Genomic DNA, 22,337 nt, shown 5'->3' on the forward strand with positions numbered 1-22,337 from the left:
TATCTAGGAACTATGATCTATAACAAAGGGTCTTTAGAATTAGAGTTTAGTGAAACGTTGTAAGAAACAAATCAGACAATGGCTAGGTTTTAGTAAAATTTGTAAATAGAATCGCCCGAAATTATATATAAATATCAGACTATATATCAGTTCAGTGAGATCATTGTTACTATATGGACATGAGTCGTGGTATGACAATGAAACAATCTCCAATAGATTTGAGATGAAAGTCCTCAGGAGGATACTACGAGTTAAATGGCAAGACAGGATTAGAAATGAAACTATGAATTGAGATTACTCGAGTGCCATATGTGGATGAGATCATGATGAGGGGTAGGTGGAAATGGTTTGGTTGGTCATGCTCTTCGCACTCCCCAAGAGATCTTATTTATACCATTGCTGATATATGTTTCTCGCTAAATAGCTCAGGTTTCATTATTTATTAATTGTGGGTTTTGACATTACATTTGGTTCCATGTTTACGGCTGATATTATTTAATAGTTTTGAGAATTGATATTGTTATTTCCATTATTTCTTTTTACTAAGACGAGTTACAGGCTTCCGAGTAAAAATCAAAGATAACTCCACGTAGAGAGAGAGAGAGAGAGAGAGAGAGAGAGAGAGAGAGAGAGAGAGAGAGAGAGAGAGAGAGAGAGAGAGAGAGATAATCTTTGCGTAGGTAAGCTTACAAAATATCAAGGGTTGATAAGTATATTTCCTATTTTATCTTGCTTTATCAAATTGTTCAATTCGAATGCAGTAATCTGCTAAAATCAAAGTATCAGGAATTCAAGGTATTCATAACATTGGCATGTACATTGGTTTTCCAGTAACTATTAATTAAAGTCCAAAAGTGACCCTCGTAACTCAGGCAATTATAGTTGAATCGAGTATATTTTACAGAATTTGTATCGAGGAATTTCTAGTAATTAAATAGGTATTATTGCTGATTTATTCATGTAATTGCGTTGATTATTAAAATATGATTGATTTTCTTCGTGCTTGAACAATTACAGATCAAATTTAAGAAACTAATAGAAAATTTAAGAAAATAATTAAATGTTACTTGATAAAAACGTAGTAGGTTATAGAGCACTCTTTGAAGGTGGCTGATTAATTAGATACGAGAAAACGGAGAAAAGAAAGGATTCCAAAGCCTTTTGATAACTTGCATCGAATAGAACAGTTCAAGTAAAAAGATTTGCCGCATCAGGGAATCTGACTGAAACACAACCAATAAAATACTTCCCTAACTTGTGTTAGAGAAAGTATTTCAAGAGTTACTGATCAGAGAAGACATTTAGTTTGTATTATTGAGGAATGATTTTGGTGGTTATACAGACTTGTAAAATTTATATCTTTTATTTATTTTTACAAACTTTTTTGTTTTGTGTATGCAATTTTGTTATGTAAATAATATTACTTCTTGTTTATAAATTGAATTCAATGAAGTTTCAAAAGTATTTTCTTAATATGAATGTATTGAATGATATACCCATTACAAGAATAAGTTTATTAAATTCAACATAAAAATATTGCGTGCATTAAAGATACAAAAAATCGTACCCTTCGTTTTAATTGTTGACTGAACATCTGTTTCAATTGTAATTTGTATAACTCAGTAAGTTAGTCCTTCAAAACCTACACTTTAAAACGAATAAAAAAAAAAAAAAAAAACGGAGAAATCTTGAGGTCTCCGCGATATGACATGTTATCCATAAATTACGGAGCTAATGAGAGCTTTCTGAATATTAATGAGGATGCTCATGGATAAGTTACAATAAAAAGTCTTCATATAACTTTTATCTTAATTAGGAAAAGGGGTATATGTTGGGGATGGGCGGTAGATGCAATTTCTTTCTCGATTACTTAATTGTTTATGAGAAACTGTTAACTCGAATTTTAATGTTTTTATTATTATTATTATTATTAGTATTATTTTCTCTTTTTTGTCACATCATCGTGCTTATGATAACTCTCTCTCTCTCTCTCTCTCTCTCTCTCTCTCTCTCTCTCTCTCTCTCTCTCTCTCTCTCTCTCTCTCTCTCTCTCTCTATATATATATATATATATATATATATATATATATATATATATATATATATATATATATGTATATATATATATATATATATATATGTGTGTGTGTGTGTGTGTGTGTGTGTGTGTGTGTGGGTGCGAGAGTGTGTGAGTGGATATATTTGTGTAAATATGTGTTTATGTATTTATGTTTGTATTTTATACATGAGAATGTGTGGTGTTATTGCTGTATTATCCTTGCTTTACGAGCGAAATGACCTCGACTTGGATCTATACACCTTGGACTGAGTGGTATGCATACTTCCCATCTGACTATAGGAGTGAATTAGGTACCGTTTAGATAATCAAGTTAATTAACTGTTGTATATTTCGTTGCTTGGGAAGAAGAATGGCCTGGTGTCAACCGAAGCCCACTTTCGTTCTTACTTAATTATTTTCCAAACATTATTTTATGTAAAAAAGGGAATAGGAAACTTTTAGTAGTTTTTAGGGATTGTTATTTTTGAGAAGATTTTAAAAACGACAAATAGGGATCACAAATAGTCGAGGTAAAGAACAATATTGATAGTATATGACGCTTATTACCTCCGCCAAGGATGTTATAAAATCAAGTCTGTTTATTTATTTATCTATTTGTCTGTGTGTGTCTGTGGACAGGATTATTTATCTGTTTATTTATTTGTCTATGGACATGATTAAATCAAAACAAGGTGATGGATTTTGATAAAATTTTCACCGAATATAGATCTTAGGTCATGGACGACTCCATAATATTTTGGAGATGATCCAGATCTGAATCCGGATTTGTATTTTTCTCCATTTTAAAGATAACGTTAGAACAAACTCACAGATTTTTATGAAATTTTCACCAGAGATAGATCTCCGGCCATGGACGACTCCGTCAACTTTTGGAGATGATGTGGTACTGGATCCGGATTCTTGATCCTAGATTTAAATTTTTTCACAATTTTAAAGATTACGTAAAAAAATGGCAAATTGGATTTTTACCAAATTCTAACGATGGATATATATTATGCATCAGAGGAAACCATTCCATTGTGGAGGTGATACAGATCAACCGTGACTGTATTACTAGCATATGAAAAGTGGGAGGCGATCTCCGTAGACTTTAGGTAAATGGTGGCACTTTTCATTGTCAGATACAGTATCAGAAATATCTAATTGCTCTTTTTGGTTATGTATTTTGAGTACCATTTACAAACTAAAGAAAAAACTTTTTTTATGTAAATACTAGAACTATATGTAAACCGTGTGCTGTCATTGACATTGCAAACGAATCGGTCATTAACCATAAATAAGAAAGAGGGATGTGGTTTCTGATGCATTTTCGTGTATATTGACAGCATTTGACTAAATACAGGGTACCGACTCTACCGATCAAGGGCAGCAAAGGTACAATGTGTGTTCACAGGAATATGCTGAAATCATTCTGTACCTCTCAGAAACCGAATTTGTGCCCTCTTGCTGTCATTGTTTGTCAAGTATATATATATATATATATATATATATATATATATTATATATATATATATATATATATATATATATATATATATATATGAATTTATATATATCTTTATTATCATCATCAAAAGCCTATTGACGCAAAGGGCCTCGGTTAGATTTCGTCAGTCGTCTCTAGCTTCAGCTTTTAACTCAATACTTTTACATTCATCATCTACTACTTCATGTTTCATAGTCCTCAGCCATGTAGGCTCTGATATTCCAAATCTTCTAGTGCCTTGTAGAACACTGTTGAAAAAAAAAAAAAATATATATATATATATATATATATATATATATATATATATATATATATATATATATATATATATATATATATATTGTGTGTGTGTGTGTGCGTGTATGTGTCTTTATATTAGATAGGGATCTATTATTTGTCTAATAGTTATTGTGGTCGTAAAGTTCTCTCGATATTATCTTGTGTTGGTTGTTGGTAAAATTTAGATGTAGATTGTTTTTCATTTATGGGTGCATAGAATTTTATGTTTTTGTTTTTTTATGCAATTGTTGAAATTAGAATAAGTTGAAGTAAGTAAATCATCATGTAGCTTATAATGAATCTCTCTCTCTCTCTCTCTCTCTCTCTCTCTCTCTCTCTCTCTCTCTCTCTCTCTCTCCTGTTCACGGATATCTGTGCCCTTTGGCTGATTGATGTTGACGTTCCTCTGTGGATTAATTACTCTTTCAGGGTAGATATAAACTGTTTTCTTTGATGATCATAAAAATATGTGTTTTATATTTAGTTCCTTAATATAAATGGTTATAATTTTCGAACGTAAGTTGTTATAATTACCTTAATATTTTCCTGCCTTCAGTCCCAGGCTTGCTGAGGTATGTTCTTTTGAATGTGGATAACTTAACTTTTATATGTTCATTTGGATGTGAAAATGAATGCCGGGTTTCATATGTTTACATAATACACACTTTTTTTTACAGTACTTGTGTTTTGTGTATCCTGAGGTCATTTATACAGATTAAAATCGTTTTTGTCTGTATATGACATACAAATTGAATTTTATATTAATCTATCTATTTTACTAATGAAATTTGGGACCCAATGAAAATGTTTTACTTTATGATACTCTTTGTCTTTAAAGAAATGTTCCGCCTCTTGTAATAAAAGTAAATAGAAATTTAATAAAGCAATTGATTTCTAATTATAGGTTATATTAGACTAACAGATTCTGAGCAAGCGAGAGTGAAGGAGCTACGAAGCTTATTATTTTCACGTGATTTAAATTTTGAACCATTCAAGTAATCCAGTCTGATTTTCATTGTTCACGTAATTAAGAGTATGGAGGTTTTGTCAAAATATTACGTATCATATTGCTATTAAATTTCTTTATTTGTTATCTTAGCCATAGCTGTATTTTACCTCATAATATTCTGTAATTTTTTTACTCCCTCTCTCTGCAATAAGTTATATGTTGCAGTGCCTGCATGAATTATTTGTGTGTGTGTGTGTGTGTGTAACATTGTGCATTTCATCCTGCAATTTTAACTACCCCGAATGAGATCAGTAACCGCTGCAGTTTTTTCCATTTTTTAATCAGTAGGCCAATTTCTCTCACAAATAGAGATATATATTGAATATCGCCAGCAATTACATTGATTTTATAATAGCCTAATTATTACGTTATCTATATCAGTTACATTGTATTATATTTCACCCTTTTATATTGTATTTTCCTTTTTCATCAACGTTTATAACGTCTTTTGCCATTTATGCAGCAAATGTATTTATCGAATTATTATCCGTAATCATGTTAGCTGTAATATAATTTCTTTTATATAAAATTTAACATTTATATAATCTCTTTCATCTTAACCCAGTTATGCCCTTCTACTTTACCCCGTTCCCGCCTTCTTTCTTCCTTCTTGCTGTCTAACCTCTCCAAACTTTTACTTCATAGTGCAAGTTCTGAGTTTCTCTCAGATGCATTCGGCCGCCGAATAGCCTCACAGGCCCCAGTTCTGATATTCCTAAATCCAATCCGATGATATCCTTTCACCTGCATTAAAACCAATGTCTCCTCATTGGCATTTGGTCTAAAGTTCGGAATATTGAGGTAACGCGTCCCGACGTTTGGAAACTCATTAGCTCACCTGACCAAGTTCAACAGGTAAAATTAGGTTCCTGTGAAAGTTGATTCTGGGGTAACATTAGAAGGGCGCTAGGGGTCAGGTTTTTTTCGCTCACCTGGCGCGGTTTCAATTAGCCATCTCGTCTGTAATCTGATTTGAGAGCGAAAGGAGGAAGAGGTGATAGACATAGAGGAAGGAGTAACAGGGTAGAATTGATAATACGTAGGGAGAGCAAGTGACCATAGTAGTAGTAGTACTAGTAGTAGGTGGTAGTAGTGGTAGTAGTAGTAGTTGATGAAGCAGTCAAGAAGTAAATATACGAAAAGTGGATGTTCTTGTGTAGTTATTGACAGGAAATAAGGACTGTTTATTGTTGTTCCATCATCTTTGTGTCTATATTATGGCGGGGTTCGCCATTCAATCATTGTTGTGAAAGATTTGCTTGTGCTATAGCCTTTATAGTAAGGCCTTCCAAAATCTTGGATTTAAATTTCGGTTTTGAAAGGAGTACTCGTGCCCACTCTACTCTTGTGTTGCTTTATCAATTTTAGAGCATGGCCAATGCTGAAGAGCGGCCGTTATGCTTCATCATCATCTTTCGATCTTATTAATCCCACTGTGTAGCAGGGTCGGCCGCTCTTGTCAACTTTCTCCATCTATTTCTATTTCTTGGATTTTCTTTCCCCCGTCCCACCTCACCCGTATTCCTCTTCACTGATTCCATCCATCGGAACCGCTGACGCCCCACACTCCTTCCAATCACTGTCATGTTCTCAGCTCTCATGATTAATTCCACCTCATCCCTTCTTGTTATATAACCATAGTATCTCAGACGAACTTGGATAGCCTCGTCTTTTACACTAGTGCACCTGAGCCGTCAAAAGTGACGTCTAAATATTTAGATAGATATCCACGCACACTCGCGCACACAGATACAGATTGAACCCTTCCCGTCCCTCCCCATTTCCTAACTACAACCCGCTGGTCCGGCAATTTGTTAGAGAGAGGGGTATCTGAGTTTGCCTCTCGGGGTGCCCCCTTCTCTCCAGGGGGTGACTATTCCCTCTCCCTCCTGAGTGTGACATGGAAGATATATATAGTCAGACACTTGCTCTTCGTTATATAGGGGAGTTTACATATACCACACATTCTTGCTATAAACAAGAAATTTATGCATATACTCATTATGTAGTTGTCCATTTATATTATGCGAATTTTATGTATATTTCTATTGCAGATTTTAATTCAGCTATTAAATTCAATATATAGAACTATGAGGTATGTCTTTGTTTCGTTGAACCTTATTTTATCGTTGTTTACCATTTAGGGGTATTCATGATAAATATTCAAGTTTAGTAATAAACATTCATAACAGTATTGTTAAGTAGATTAAAACGTCCGACCGATTAATTGACCTGAGAAATTTATGTTTAGATCTATAATCATGTTATTTTTTTTTTAAATATTATAATTGGATATACAAATCCACTGAATGTTACTAACATTTGTTGTGAAGGCCTATGGTGAATTATTCCCTCTATGTCTGAACTTCTTGTTTAAGCATATGCTTCATTTTAAAGGTGCTCTATAAATTGTTTATGCAGGCCTACTCTCATAAAAACAGAGATGGGTTTGTTTAGAGCTTTTCATCATTAAAAAATATGGCATAATAATTAGAAACATTTAAAAGGACATCATTAATGAATACAGTATATTTTATCAGGAAAAGATGTACTTCACAAATCTGGGACATGTTTTGTTATCATGCATTGGATAAGCATCACCCAGCGAAGTAATTATTTGGATTAGGAAAGGGTGACGTCTTTCCCCAAGGTAAAAAGCTTAAAGGAAGACTGAGGAAAAGATATAATGTGAACAACGCAATGAGAAGGCTTAGTAACGTTTTACCCCCCACCCCCCCCCCCCCCACCCCGTCCTCCCACAAACACGAACACACCATCTCCCACACAAACACTATAGTTTAGTTATAACTGTGTCAACAGTGGCTGTCCTTGCTTATATCATATCAATCGAGTTAATTAAAAGGTGCGATGGCATTCCCCTTTTAAGATTTAATCTTCTGCTTGCTTGATGTCTAATACGTGAATACTGTAGTTGCCCTCTACTCTTTATTTTCGCTTCATATTAAAAGAAGCCTTTAGCCGTTCTTGACACGGGACATTCAACACCATACGTCATTGGTAACTTTTACCTTTCATCTCTTGGCAGTTCTTCAGTAATATTTGTGTTTGGGCCATATTAGCCAATGTACCTTTTCCCCTTTATTCTTAAACTTCTGATAAATTTGTTGGATAATAAGTCCTTGATCAAAATACCTAGAACCAACTCTTATTTTACCTTAGTAATCCCCGAGGCATCTATCCTATCGTTCATGGGGAACTAAAAAATGATGTACACCTAAAATTCTCTCTCTCTCTCTCTCCTCTCTCTCTCTTCTCTCTCTCTCTCTCTCTCTCTCTCTCTCTCTCTCTCTCTCTCTCTCTCCTCTATATATATATATATATATAATATATACATATATATATATATATATATATATATATATATATATATATATATATATATATATATATATATATATATAAAGGGACAATGATTCGTCTCATCCATTCCTTTGGAACCTTTTTCTCATTGAGAAGTACCTTACTGGCACTGGCCAGCCACTCTTACTCTTTCATTACTGTACTATAAAATCTTGCCAATTTCCTCCATTAACACTGAGGGTATATTTATTCTCTCCTTACGACATTTCTACCATTGCTTTTATTTATTTATATATCCATATGTTCATGAATTCTTTTTGCAAAATGCAGAGATTCGCATTAGATTTTTATCATAACCCATTTTCTCTATTCTTCATATTTAACATAATCATTCATATTTATCACTTACATATATATACATACATTATATATATATATATATATATATATATATATATATATATATATATATATATATATGTGTGTGTGTGTGTATATATATATGTATGTGTGTATATATATATATATATATATATATATATATATATATATATATATATATATATATATATATATACATATTTATATATACATATATTGTGTGTGTATTTGTATAGTGCATTGGTCTATGCTGTGTTGACATCGTACGTCTGATGCTACACATTCAGCTGAATATATATTGAGTTTTAAGCGGATTTTGCTTTTCATGAACCAGTTAGTCGGCCGTAAGAGAGAGAGAGAGAGAGAGAGAGAGAGAGGAGAGAGAGGAGAGAGAGAGAGAGAGAGGAGAGAGAGAGGAAATAAACTTTTACTATTCGTATACTTATGTGTAAAGCTTGAGGTTATGCAGGCATTCATCCTTTTTATGTAATTTACATCTTTCTTTTAGTTTTCCTTTATATGTACAGTGATCGAACATAATTTCTGTGACGAATCATGATTCAATGTCCAAAACTTAAATGTATTTAACAAGAGTTTATAGTAAGAGGTTGAAGTAGAGAGAGGTAAGTCAGGCAAAGAGTAACTATGAAAAACAGCCACATTTCCAAATTTGGAATGGTTCCATATACATTTGCAAAACATGTGTCTTGACATAAATATGTAAGGGACATTTTGTTATCCCCGAGATAAGGATTCTCCTAATGATAGATTTTGTCACCAGAGGGGAAAAGTTTCCTTCTGCATATTTATTTAGGCTTTATAAACCTTATTTTCATAATCTCTCTCATCTCCCTCTCTCCTCTCTCTCTCTCCTCTCTCTCCTCCTTCTCTCTCTCTCTCTCCTCTCTCTCTCTCCTTCGTACGTTATGGGTAACGCATTCAGCTGTCAGGTTGAGGGTCTGCGTTCGAGTCTCGGCCAGACGACAAGGAACAGTTGGACAGAATATTGAGAATGCCTTAGCTCACCCAAAGCAGCGAATTATAGTTGTCAGCTGACCAGCTGCTAGTGTGGAGAGAGAGAGAGAGAGGAGAGAGAGAGAGAGAGAGAGAGAGAGAGAGAGAGAGAGGAGAGAGAGGAGAGAGAGAGAGAGAGAGTATCTCTGCCCATAAACACTTGCATACCATCAAAACAGGAGATCCTAGACGAGGTAATCCTCATCCTACGTGAATCAAACCATGCAAAATGTATTGTCTCTCTCACCTGGGTAGAACCGTCTGCATCCACATCCTCTTGGGTAGCATTAGATGGCCGCTCTGAAGGTATCTTCCTCCGGAGGAGTCGACTGGCTGTTTAGAAGAAAGAGAGAAGGTCATTAGAAGTTTTACATATTGCTAGTTATCTTATTATCGTAGTGAATGCTGTTACCTAGGCATAATCATATTTTAATCATCTTAAAGTTGGATACTCGTTAGAAATACTCTATGTTTTAAGTTATATTTTATTAAGGTAAATGTGCTGATAAATTATTATTATATCTGTACGGGATAAAAATTACAGTGTAGATTTATTTTCGATTCTAAGTAAGTATCGGAGAACACAGATTTTTTTTATTGAAAAGTAATATTCATCTGTAAAGTAAGGGATCAATGAAAATACTGTATGCATTTTAACAAGTAATAATAATAATAATAATAATGATAATAATAATAATAATAATAATAATAATAATAATAATAATAATAATAATAATACTTCCGTCACAATAAAAAGTCAGAGTAAAAATATCTATTTTGCATCTGAGTGTACAGTAAGTATTCTTTGAAAAACTTTTATGACAATATTTAGTGCTTTTACCTATTTTGAGCATTAAAACCTTGATGAATATGAAATCATATTAATAATATATGCGAATAGAATTCAACTATCATTTCGTGTAATGTAACTGTGATGTGTATGACATGTGTTCATTTGGCACCTAATACATTTCCAGTAAAAGAAAATGGAGAAAAAAAAAGGCAGATTCTTTTGTTAAAGAACTTGACTTCGAGTTAGGGTTGGAGAAAATGTCCGAAGTCTTTCATTTCCATGGGATACAAAATCGGTTTTGCAATTCCAGTTGCGTCTGATTACCCGAGAAAAGACGGAAAAGTCTCAAAACTATCAACTTGTGTAATCAGTTCTTGGTGACGGACGTGGGAAGGCTAACCAAGGCAAAAGTTTGGTGTCTCTTTTCAGTCAGGTTGTATTCTCATGCTTATTAGATGTTCAAATAGGTTTCGCTCCTTGAAAGTGAATAGAAGGAATTGGCTAAGATTCTCTCTCTCTCTCTCTCTCTCTCTCTCTCTCTCTCTCTCTCTCTCTCTCTCTCTCTCTCTCTCTCCCCCCTTAAAATTCAAGACCAATTGCTAATGAAGACGAGCAAACTTACAATTGATACTGTGTCTTCGACATTACATTTCGTTCAATTCTGAATGACTAAAAGTGTAAAGTTAGAAAATTTTTGAATCAGCCAAGAAATGAAATGCCGAGAGGAGCGTAATTTGAGATGACGTTGTCTTAATTGGACCTATTGATTCTCATCATATTTCCAATACAGACCTCACTTGTCGCATGTAATTTTTAACTATAATTTCCCATAATTTGCATAATACTTTAAAAGCGGTCCTGATGGGGCTTTGTGATAAGATACGGAAATCTGCATTATAACGAAATTAGGCATAAACGTCTTGATTTCCCTTTGTAATGGAAGATCCGACGAATATTCCATTGTGGGAATCTATCAGCGATATTGTAATCTGTAGGATAATAAGGCCATTTCGCGTTAATGACGCGAGATCATTAATTAAGACGCGTTTAATTAAGAGGAAGACCTTCCACAACAGATATATTGGTCAATTAATGCCTCGGAATGGGCCTTTTGTCTTCGTTTATTGCCAGATATTAAGAGGATTAGAGAATAGGAACCCTACAAAAATGTTTGCTTTTATATCGTTGTACAAGATGTCTCGATTCATCTTGTTAGTGTTTTGAGATTTCAAATTCTTATAGTCTATAGAGTAAACATTATACATCTCTTTGTTAATTATGGATATTACAACAATCAAAAAATCCTGTTGGTATTTCAAAATTAATGTATATCAAGAAAGAAAGAAATACTCTATTTTATATTACTTTATCTTCGAATTAAATCAACATAAAATTAAGGTAACTAACTTATTTAAACTTAATCTTTTGGTAGACAGAAATTTGATTGTTTTTTGAGATTTAAGATGAGAAAACTAATTAATGCAGCTTCGTATCAGCTGATGCTATTAGAAACTTTATTTTCAGTTAAAACTCAGATGTTTTACGAAGCGGAGATGATTTGTATGAAAGACGATTAATGCATTATTTGTTTAATCACTTTGTTAATTATGCACTGGGGTATTTATGCTTAATGAAAGCGTGATAAATCTTCTCCAGTGATTTGGTATTAATGTAGTTGTTCTTGTTGTTGTTATAAATCAGAGGTCTCAATTTGTTTTATTATTAATGTTATTCATTATTCAAGATTATAGGCATCTTGATGAAAGAAAGGAAAAACGAAAAGGTTAGCTTTTATTATGTGCATATTTTTTGTTTAATTTATTTCTAATGGCAATGCGTCATAGTTGCATTATTATGTCATAGACAGCAAATAGATTATACTACCCTCATCATTAAAGAATAAGAGCGCCACTTCTCACCTTATTTCTTATGTAAAATACGTCTACCCAAAGTGTGGTTATGAAAAAAAAAAAAAAAATCGACTTTGCAGTAACTATTCTATTCGGTCAAAAACTAAAATGGTTTTGCCACGTGACTTTCTATAAAAAAAATCCAATGAATTCAAACAAATATGGGCCAAAATATACAGTTCTTTTATTTTTACTCCAAATGGAATATGCGCCGCTTAAGCTGAATTTTGGGGGAATATATTTTCATTTCTGTATTTTTTCGTACCTATATCAATTCAAAACCGATCTATGATGAGAAAAGACTTCCCAGTTATTAATCCGGTGTTCGCATGTACCACACGTAAAGATTGATCCGAACTGAATTTATTTCCATATCAGTAGTTCTGAATAATAGATCTGGATCTGTTCACTTCTTTTTTTTTTTATGATCTTTCATAATCGCTTCTTCCCATTCCCTGTCCATTCACGAGAGATCATTAAGTCTCGTATTTATTTACAAGGATTCAGTAAGCCGTGAATAATGTATTCGTAAGGGTGTTCCTTCCTCTCTCTCTCTCTCTCTCTCTCTCTCTCTCTCTCTCTCCTCTCTCTCTCTCTCTCTCTCTCTCTCTCTCTCTCTCTCTCTGATATTGGTCCCGATGTGTGTCAATCCTTATCCATCTTCTCATTATATATATATATATATATATATATATATATATATATATATATATATATATATATATATATATATACATATATATATATATATATATATATATATATATTTATATTATATATACATATATATATATATATATATATATATATATATATATATATACATATATATATATATATATATATATATATATATATATATATATATGTATATATATATATCACAACAACAACAAATTCAGACATTCTAGCCCACTGCAGGACAAAAGTCTCAGACGTATCAATAAATGTCTTGGGTTAGGCCAGCTTTCATCACCACGTTGGCCAGTGCGGATTAGTGATGGTGGAAGATTTCTGTCTGAACGCTAACAGCAAACCAATCTAGTATGGGTGGCCCTGGCTAGTACAGGTTTGCTGATTAAGGCGATACACAAGCCCTTTCACCACGTTAAGGTATCCCTACTGAGAATGGGATATATACGCGTGTGTATTATATATATATATATATATATATATATATATATATATATATATATATATATATATATATATATATATATATATATTCAAATAAGCCATATATTTTTGCTACATTAATGTCTGGAATCTCTTAACGACCTCGGGATCAGAGCCCCAGGCGAAATCACACAAAGACAAGAGCTTGTGACCGGCCGGGAATCGAACCCTGGTCCGGCAAGCTTGTAGAGACAGTGACTACCACTTGGCCTGATCCGGCAAGCTTGTAGAGACAGTGACTACCACTTGGCCTGATCCGGCAAGCTTGTAGAGACAGTGACTACCACTTGGCCTGATCCGGCAAGCTTGTAGAGACAGTGACTACCACTTGGCCAAGTGGTAGTCACTCTCTCTACAAGCTTGCCGGACCAGGGTTCGATTCCCGGCCGGTCACAAGCTCTTTTCTTTGTGTGATTTCGCCTGGGGCTCTGATCCCGAGGTCGTTAAGAGAATCCAGACATTAATGTAGCAAAAATATATGGCTTATTTGAATATGAAAAATACGTCTAAATGTGCAAAAATTATTATATATATATATATATATATATATATTATATAATTATATATATATATATATATTATATATATATATATATTAATATATTAATACATACATACATACATACATACATATATATATACATATATATATATATATATATATATATATATATATATATATATATATATATATATATATATATATATTTGTGTATGTATGTATGTATGGGGTAGGAATATAAAGGTCTCTCTCTCTCTCTCCTCCCCTTCTCTCTCTCTCTCTCTCTCTCTCTCTCTCTCTCTCTCTCTCTCTCACTACCGAGTCCGGAATTTTGCCATAAAATATCCCCCAAAGTGGAATAACATGTCGCCTTGGTTTGTCGCCGTCGTCTTTAAAAATGTTTCCCTATAACTTTCCTGCCGATAATTTTATGTTCCATTTTATTTTCCTTTGGAAATATGTTTTGATAATGTTTTTATTTATTTTTATTTTTTTTTTTAACCTACGTAAATATTCTAATAACACCTGTGTTCTTTTGCCAGCATTTTTTTTTTAATTTCCGAAAGCGTTGCAGACAGAAATCGCATAATTTTGAATTTCAGTTATTTTTCATACATTTTTTTTCTCATTGTTATTCTCATAATTATTTATTTTCAGTGATGAAGAAAAATAATTATAATCATAAAATTAATTTTAATCCATTATTTAATCCTCCCTTTTTTTTAATATATGACTACGTAGTGTTATTTGCGTATATATATATACATATATATATATATATATATATATATATATATATATATATATATATATATATATATTATATATATATATATATATATATGTAAATATATATATATATATATATATATATATATATATATATATATATATATATATATATATATATATATATATATATTATATATATATATATATGTATATTATAGATAGATAGATAGAGATAAACGTATATATACTGATGGTGCAAATACAACGGTTAGTCCCCTCCCCGATTTAAATTATTTATATTTTTACATATTTTCCCCCGATCACAATTGTCCCTTTCCAAAGCATTAACAATGAAGTATTTTGTTGTCAAAATACAACAGTAAACAATAAATTCTCACTACTCCATCATTAGCCATGACTGTTGGTATATCGTTGAATAAAATAAGACTATCAGTCAGACGTTTGTTCTAGTTGATGGGTAGTATAATAAACATAAGTATTGCTGAGTGAAGGCAATTATACTTCGAAAGTTCTTGTAGGGTTTGGGTTTAATAATCACTATTTCTCTCATCACCAGCAATGATTTTCATTTTGTTATTACCGTTGTTGATCAAGTTCATTATCCTCCCCGCATTTCCTTTTAATGTATTTTCACCATCCTCATTATCATTGCCATTATTATTTCCGAGCTTTTCGCCAACTTAGGAATAATTCGGATCATCAATTATTTTCGAAATGACATTTGTCTGTCATGAAATACCAGCATATTTCAGGAGAACATTTTTTTTTTTTTTTTTTTTTTTCGAAAACTTATCTGGGAAGTAATCAGTCAATTTCTACATAATTAGCAAGAGTCCGTTCATGTACAAACCTTTTTTTATTTCTTACTAATGATCGCAATTAAAAGGATTAGTTCGCGACTCTGTTTATTCGTGAGCTGAATTATTTCAATCCTTTTTTATTTATGCTGTAAAAGTGAGTTTTTAAAAAATCTTGATTTTAATCAATGATATACCGTATGTAAAATGGTTTTATTCTTATTGTTGCTGTTGATGTTATACTGTTTAGCACTAGGCGAGAGGTAGTAGAAGAGAAACTGGAGGAGTGAAGAAGAGAAATGGAAATAGAGGATTGAAGATCAGCAGAAAAAAGACAAGAGTATTTGAGATTGAAAAATGGCGAGAATGGGGAAGTTAGTTTACAAGGAGAGAGATTGAAAAGAGTTGAAAATTTCAGGTATTTATGATCATCAGTTTGCAGGGGATGGTGATTTGGGGGGCAGAAATAAACCACGGAATACAAGCAGGATGGAAGAATTGGAAAAAAGTGCGTGGAGTACTATGCGACAAGAAAATAAGGGTTAAGTTGAATGGTTAAAGTACACAGGACAGTTGTGAGACCGGCAATGATGTATGGAGCGGAGACGTGGGCAATATAGAAGACAGAAGAGAAGAAGATGGATGTGGCAGAGATGAGAATGTTGAGATGGATGTGTGGGATGACAAGAAGAGATACGATACGGAATGAGGTAATTGGGGGTGCCACAGGAGTTAGAAAACTATCAGATAAGATCCAAGAAAGTAGACTGAGGTGGTATGGTCATGTCATGAAAAGAGATGAAAAGTATATTGTGAGGAGAGTGATGGAAATGCAGGGTAAATGGAACGAGAAGGAGAGGGAGACCAAAGCGGAGGTGGGTGGACTGTATCAAGGATGACCTTCGATGAAAGGGATTAACCGGTAATGAGGTGTGGGACAGAGGTAGATGGAGAAAGCTAACCAGAAACATCGACCCCACATAGAAGTGGGAAAAGATGTAGACAAAGAAGAAGAAGAATCAGTTTTGTCATCAGCACATGTTTTTCAAACTTCTCTTTATTCTAGTGGTTGTCTGTAAATGTATACTTTACAATGTGATTACCTCGAGATAACACAGTATGTGATATCCTAATGCAAATGCGTCCTATTAATTTTCATATTCTAAGTTCAAAGACTTGATTTACTTGCAGGTTCCTCTAAACAAAGGATGCCTCCCTCTTTCCGAAAATAAGGGTGCCTCTCTATGGGCCTATTTCATTGTCAATAATTTGGACACTAATGAGATTGTATTAATCTTACTGCTCGACCTTAGCAGCTCATCAATCATTAATCTAGATTCTTAATAGTATTTACAAAAATTGGGGTTAATCGTCAACATTTTCTGATCTCCGTCTCTCTTCCTCCAAAAGCTACAGAATCATGAATTGTTTTCTTTAACTCATAATCCTGCGTTCACTTTATGGTATTTAGCTAAGTAAATTACTAATCTATGGAGGCATACCGTGATTTCACTTTATATTAGTTTTATCATATACTTCCTCTGGGGCTAAATGATGCATACGGCAATTACATTTCCACTTAACTTATCATTCAGTATTTTCCTGATAACACCCCTTTCCGTATTTTGATCCACTGGGACATTCCCCTTTTGTTTTTGTAATATTTGTTACTATTCTTTAAAAATCTTATTATACTCATTATGAGTATACTTAAGTAATGTATTGCTGTTCTAATGATAGTATTCGATGCAAAAATTTTTCTTTATACTCTTATTCTTTATTGAGAACCTTCACGGGTCAGATGAACCTCGCACATCCTGGTGACCCACTCATTCACACTATGAATTATCGCTACTTCTCACATGTAATACTTTCAACCTCTGGCAAATTTCCATTTTAAATCGATACTATTAAAGTAGTTCATTAGCTTCTTTGTCATCATTTACTTACCATGAGAAAATCTTGTGTATTGTTATTTCCTCCTCCATAATCCTCCACGCCGTGCACTGTAGGTATTACTGCAATTAATTCTTTTTCTTTCTATGGTTCCTGGCCATACTATTCTTTCGTCATCTACTTTGATTCTGTTCTCGTTTTCTTTTCTCCATCGCGCTTTCCTTTTAACTCCATGCCCCCCCCCCCCCCTCAAGTTACATCTAGTTACTGAAGGGTCTCCATTACCCTGTTGGTGGGCCATATGGCCAAAGTTCCATAAATCCAAAAGTGTGCAATTTGAAAGTGTTATTAGAAAATGGAGAAGAAGTCCTGTAAAGTGCAAGATAGATAGGTTGAAAGGGGTATTGCATGAAATGAAGACAGGATTTTCATATCCAAAGAAAGAAATACAAAATGGCACTGAATGTTGGAGCGGTTTGATATGCATATGAAGATGGTGGAAGTTTCCTGCATTGTAGTACATCCACTATTCAGCAATTACCAATATTTTCTGTGTTATAATACTTTTAGTGTAAGTCATTTCCTATCTAAAGTATATTCGATATTAATAGATTATTTGTTTGGAATCAGTAAATGTTTGGCTATATCAGTCTAGTTCTACTATATATATAATATATATATATATATATATATATATATATATATATATATATATATATATATATATATTTATATATATATATATATATATATATATATATATATATATATATATATATATATATATATATATATATAATGTGTGTGTATGTATGTATGTATGTATATATACATATATATATATATATATATATATATATATATATATATATATATATATATATATATATATACTGTACATATGTATATATCACTGATAGCATATATGTTTACACTTCAAGTTCTGGATAATATTTGTCATTTTGGTTCCATACCTGTGTTTGCAGTTTTAATTTTTAGACACTTAACTTTTAGACTGTATTGGAACAATAAGCATGTGATGACTAAACTTTTGTTATTACTGTTTTTAAAGGGAAATGGTCATACGATAGACTAACCATTGTAAGCATATCGTTATAAAATGTCAAGAGACGATATGTGTACACATGCACAAGTGTTTGTGTAATTGAAACCTACATCAACTGTTTCCAAAATTGCGTCGATTCACTAACTCCAGTTAATTAGAATTGCTGGAATAATATGAGTTACTCTAAAGCGCGATCATTTTTGAAGCGATATTTGCATTCCATCATAATTGAAATGAGCTCCATAAAGGATTGGAGAGACCAGTGGCATTCGGGGAGCGAGAAATGATTAGAACTATCATTACAAAGAGGACGGAAAATAATATTCTTTCTGGGAGCACATATGGTATGTACGTGGAATGAAGCCTAATAAATGGGAGTCTTGACGGAATGTAAAGGATCTCAATTGTAATTTTGAAAGCAAATTAGTTTTAATTTTTTCTGAATGATTATTGTTTGGGTGAGCAATCCACTGACTTATTTAGCTCATAAATGAAAATACATCTTATGAATGGTCTTATTCCGTATCCACTTGGTTTTGAAGTACTATGCATGAGGCAGACACTCACGTAAAGTTCATTTTCTCTTAACGTCTTTCTTTCTCCATCCTTACGGGAACCCGCAACGGTCAGCTAACAACTAGGTTCTTGATTGTTTCTTAGGTGAACAGATGCATTTTCCTCCATATTTTGTCTGATACTCGAACGCCGATCCTCTGCCTGCCAGCCGAAGGTGATGCCAGAAATTCCATGAGAAAGATGGAAGCTGGTGATTGGAGAGATATTGATATAACTTTACTTGAAATAGCAATACTCATATGAGTATATTGTCCTCTTAACGGTGTTCTGTAATCTGCTTCTATCCATTCGAGAGACTTGTAGCTTTCAAATAATGAAGTGTATAAGAATTTGGTAAAAGCAGAGATGATTTCAAAGAATTACAGTAGAAGGTAAAATATGATAAATTAAAGGAGATATAAAATCTTTACTTGCAATTAATTTTTGTCAATTCTAATTATAGTTAATAATTTACACAATTCATCCTATCAAAATTTCTCCGCTGTTATAAATTTTGAAAACTCTCCAGCTGTATTTTGCAAGTACGCACGAATATTTGAACAGGTGTGAGGATATGCCATTTCAGCTTTTATCAATATTTCATCAAATCAAACTGTGGGCAGCGCCTGTTTTCCAAGGTTTTATGTCCTTAGACCGATTGACAGATCCATGGGATTCGTTCCATATGTCCCAGCGCTGGGACCAAGGAGGCATTCAGCTTCGATGTGCAGGGGGTTGGGCAGTAAGGTGGCGGAACAGAGTCAAGTTGAAGGCTAAATATTGTGGACGTATGTATACATTCATATAATAACAAATTATGTAGAGATATCCATGTTCAATATTTCGAATACGTTGAACAATGAACTACTCTTTATTTCTGTCTCTTCTATTTCTTAAGCTCTTTAGAACCACCGGGTTCTCATTTAAATGCTTGTTCTTTTAAAAATTTATTGAGGTCTACAATTTATTGTCTTTTTTTATCCTCCGTGTTTTTTTTTTTTTTTTTTTTTTTTTTTTTTTTTTTTTTTTTTTTTTTTTTTTAGATACTTTGTACCCTTAGATTATTCTCAAATAATACAATCTCAGTATTTCACTTGATTTCATATATACAATCCTCCCCTGGAAAAGCAGGTGACCTACACCTAAGTGTGAATAAATGATTAAGTAAACAAATAAATCACCTTAGTTGTATTTGAAATTATTTTCCAATAGACATTTCCATTTTATTTTAATCTGGCAGGCAACTAAAGAAGATAAACAAAACTGAATGAAATGTAAAAGAATTACCTCAGAAAAATAAGAACGAAAAGGAGTGATCAATCGAACGTGACGAATCACTCGAAACGCTAATTATTTTGTCTAACTTTTTCTCCGTCAATTTTCTGCCGGGAAATTAGAGGAGGCCGAATTAGAGGTGAATGAGAGGAAAACATTAGACTCGAATTGATGGAAGTAGAGGATGGAAATGGACGGTAGAAAGATACGGGAAGTTTTTAGATTAAGGCGCATTGATTTATGGCAGAGACCCGAGTTGTGACAAAAAGTGTTTTGGATAGAGGATTAGAAGAAGATTTAAGAAGAATACTTTCAAGGAATGGTCACTGGAGTAAAACAGAATGTTTCAAAGGATTAATTAATTAAATTAGTGTTTTTAATGAAAAAACATTTTATTTATAAGTGATTTATTACTTTGAATATGTGGATATTTTTTATGTGAACGGGCTTTTATTTTACACACTTTAAATCAAATTTCAAACTTTTGATATATTTTTACTAAAATATATCGAAGCTGATTGACTTCAAACGTACCATCATCTGACCAATGATCTCAATTTTATCAACCCAGTCCAGATAAAAGTTATGGAGTTAATGGTAATGTGAACCAATCCTTTCCCGAATAGAATATTTATAGGAGGCTAATCTGAATGAAAATAGAATGGTTCGGGTCGTGTAATGTAGAAATCTTTTAAGATATGAAAATGATCTAAAACGCTTTTAAAGGTTATATAAATAGTGAAATAAAATGTATTTGAAGGATTATAAGAGAAACGTTCTTTTGGAGGATTATTCGAATAACGCCAAGTGGTAAGAACCATGCCACATTTAATATAAAGAAAATTTGAAGTAAATGTCAAAGATTAGACGTAATTTGGGAAGGAATATCAATGTCTAAACGTAGCGAAATTGGAGAGAAACCAGGAAAGGTGAAATTATGTGAAGTAGGTTAATTTCGGAATGGTGTTTTGATAAATAAAATTAAAAGAGCGTCCAGAATATGAATGATTTCTCAACAATGCGATAAATGAAATAAAGGAAAGAAAGAAAAAAAAAATAAACACACCTTCCTTATCATATTCTCAATCACGCGTAATAAATTAAAAAGTGGAAAAATCCTTCTCATCCTTTTCATCCTTGACCATGGCACCAGCCACCCGTTGAGATACTACCGCTAGAGTTATGGGATCCTTTGACTGGCCAGGAAGTACTACATTAGATCCCTCTCTGGTTACTGCTCATTTTTTCTTAGCGTATACATACACTGGATTGTGTGGCTTATTCTTTACATATTATCCTATGTCTTCATGGACCTGACAACACTGAGATTACCAAACAATTCTTCACTCAGGAAGTTAGCTACTGCACAATAATTGTTTAGTAGTTAATTCCCTCTTGGTAAGGGTAGAAGAGACTAGCTTTGGTAAGCAGGTATTCTAGAAGGCGGCCACTCCAAAATCTTGGGTAGTGCCATAGCCTCCGTACCATGGCCTTCCACTGGCTTGGATTAGAGTTCTCAGACACACACTTCTATCTTCTTTCCCTTCCTCTTGTTTTTTATGACGTTTTTATAGTTCACAACTAAAAGATCTAATGCAATGTTGTTACTGTTCTTCAAATGTTTTATTTTGATTAATTACTTCTCTTGTAATTTATTTCCTTGTTTCCTATCCTCACTGGGCTATTTTTCCCCGTTGAAGCCCTTAGGCTTATAGTATCTTGCTTTTGCAACTAGGCTTATAGCTTAAGTTGTAATAATAATAATAGTATTAATAATAAATCAATAAAAAGGTTTTATTCATAAGAACATAAAGTGGAAATGTGCATATGAAGTAAATTAATTGACAAATTATTGAGTAGAGTAAACAATTGATCACTGATGAGAAAAACAAATAATTTTTCTGGTAATTTTCTGGTTGCAAATATAACAAGATACTTATTCTTTTAAGGAGGAGAGAAATTTCTTTACCAACAAATATAAAGTTACGTGTAAACTGGTCCCTTATTATTATTATTATTATTATTATTATTATTATTATTATTA

General features: G+C 32.8%; 2 protein-coding genes across 3 annotated transcripts in view; one reads left to right on the forward strand and one right to left on the reverse strand.

Annotated features, from left to right (window-relative positions):
• Positions 1–22,337, forward strand: part of Ppox (protoporphyrinogen oxidase) — a 948,609-nt gene that overhangs the window by 453,529 nt on the left and 472,743 nt on the right. The window lies entirely within an intron of this gene.
• Positions 1–22,337, reverse strand: part of LOC137632195 (anoctamin-10-like) — a 401,601-nt gene that overhangs the window by 110,434 nt on the left and 268,830 nt on the right. The window contains 2 exon segments of the mRNA XM_068364080.1: positions 9,825–9,873; positions 9,875–9,903. Coding sequence (XP_068220181.1) covers positions 9,825–9,873; positions 9,875–9,903 — 78 coding nt within the window.

Source organism: Palaemon carinicauda, chromosome 41 (genome assembly GCF_036898095.1).
Source record: "Palaemon carinicauda isolate YSFRI2023 chromosome 41, ASM3689809v2, whole genome shotgun sequence".
Lineage (NCBI taxonomy): Eukaryota > Metazoa > Arthropoda > Malacostraca > Decapoda > Palaemonidae > Palaemon > Palaemon carinicauda.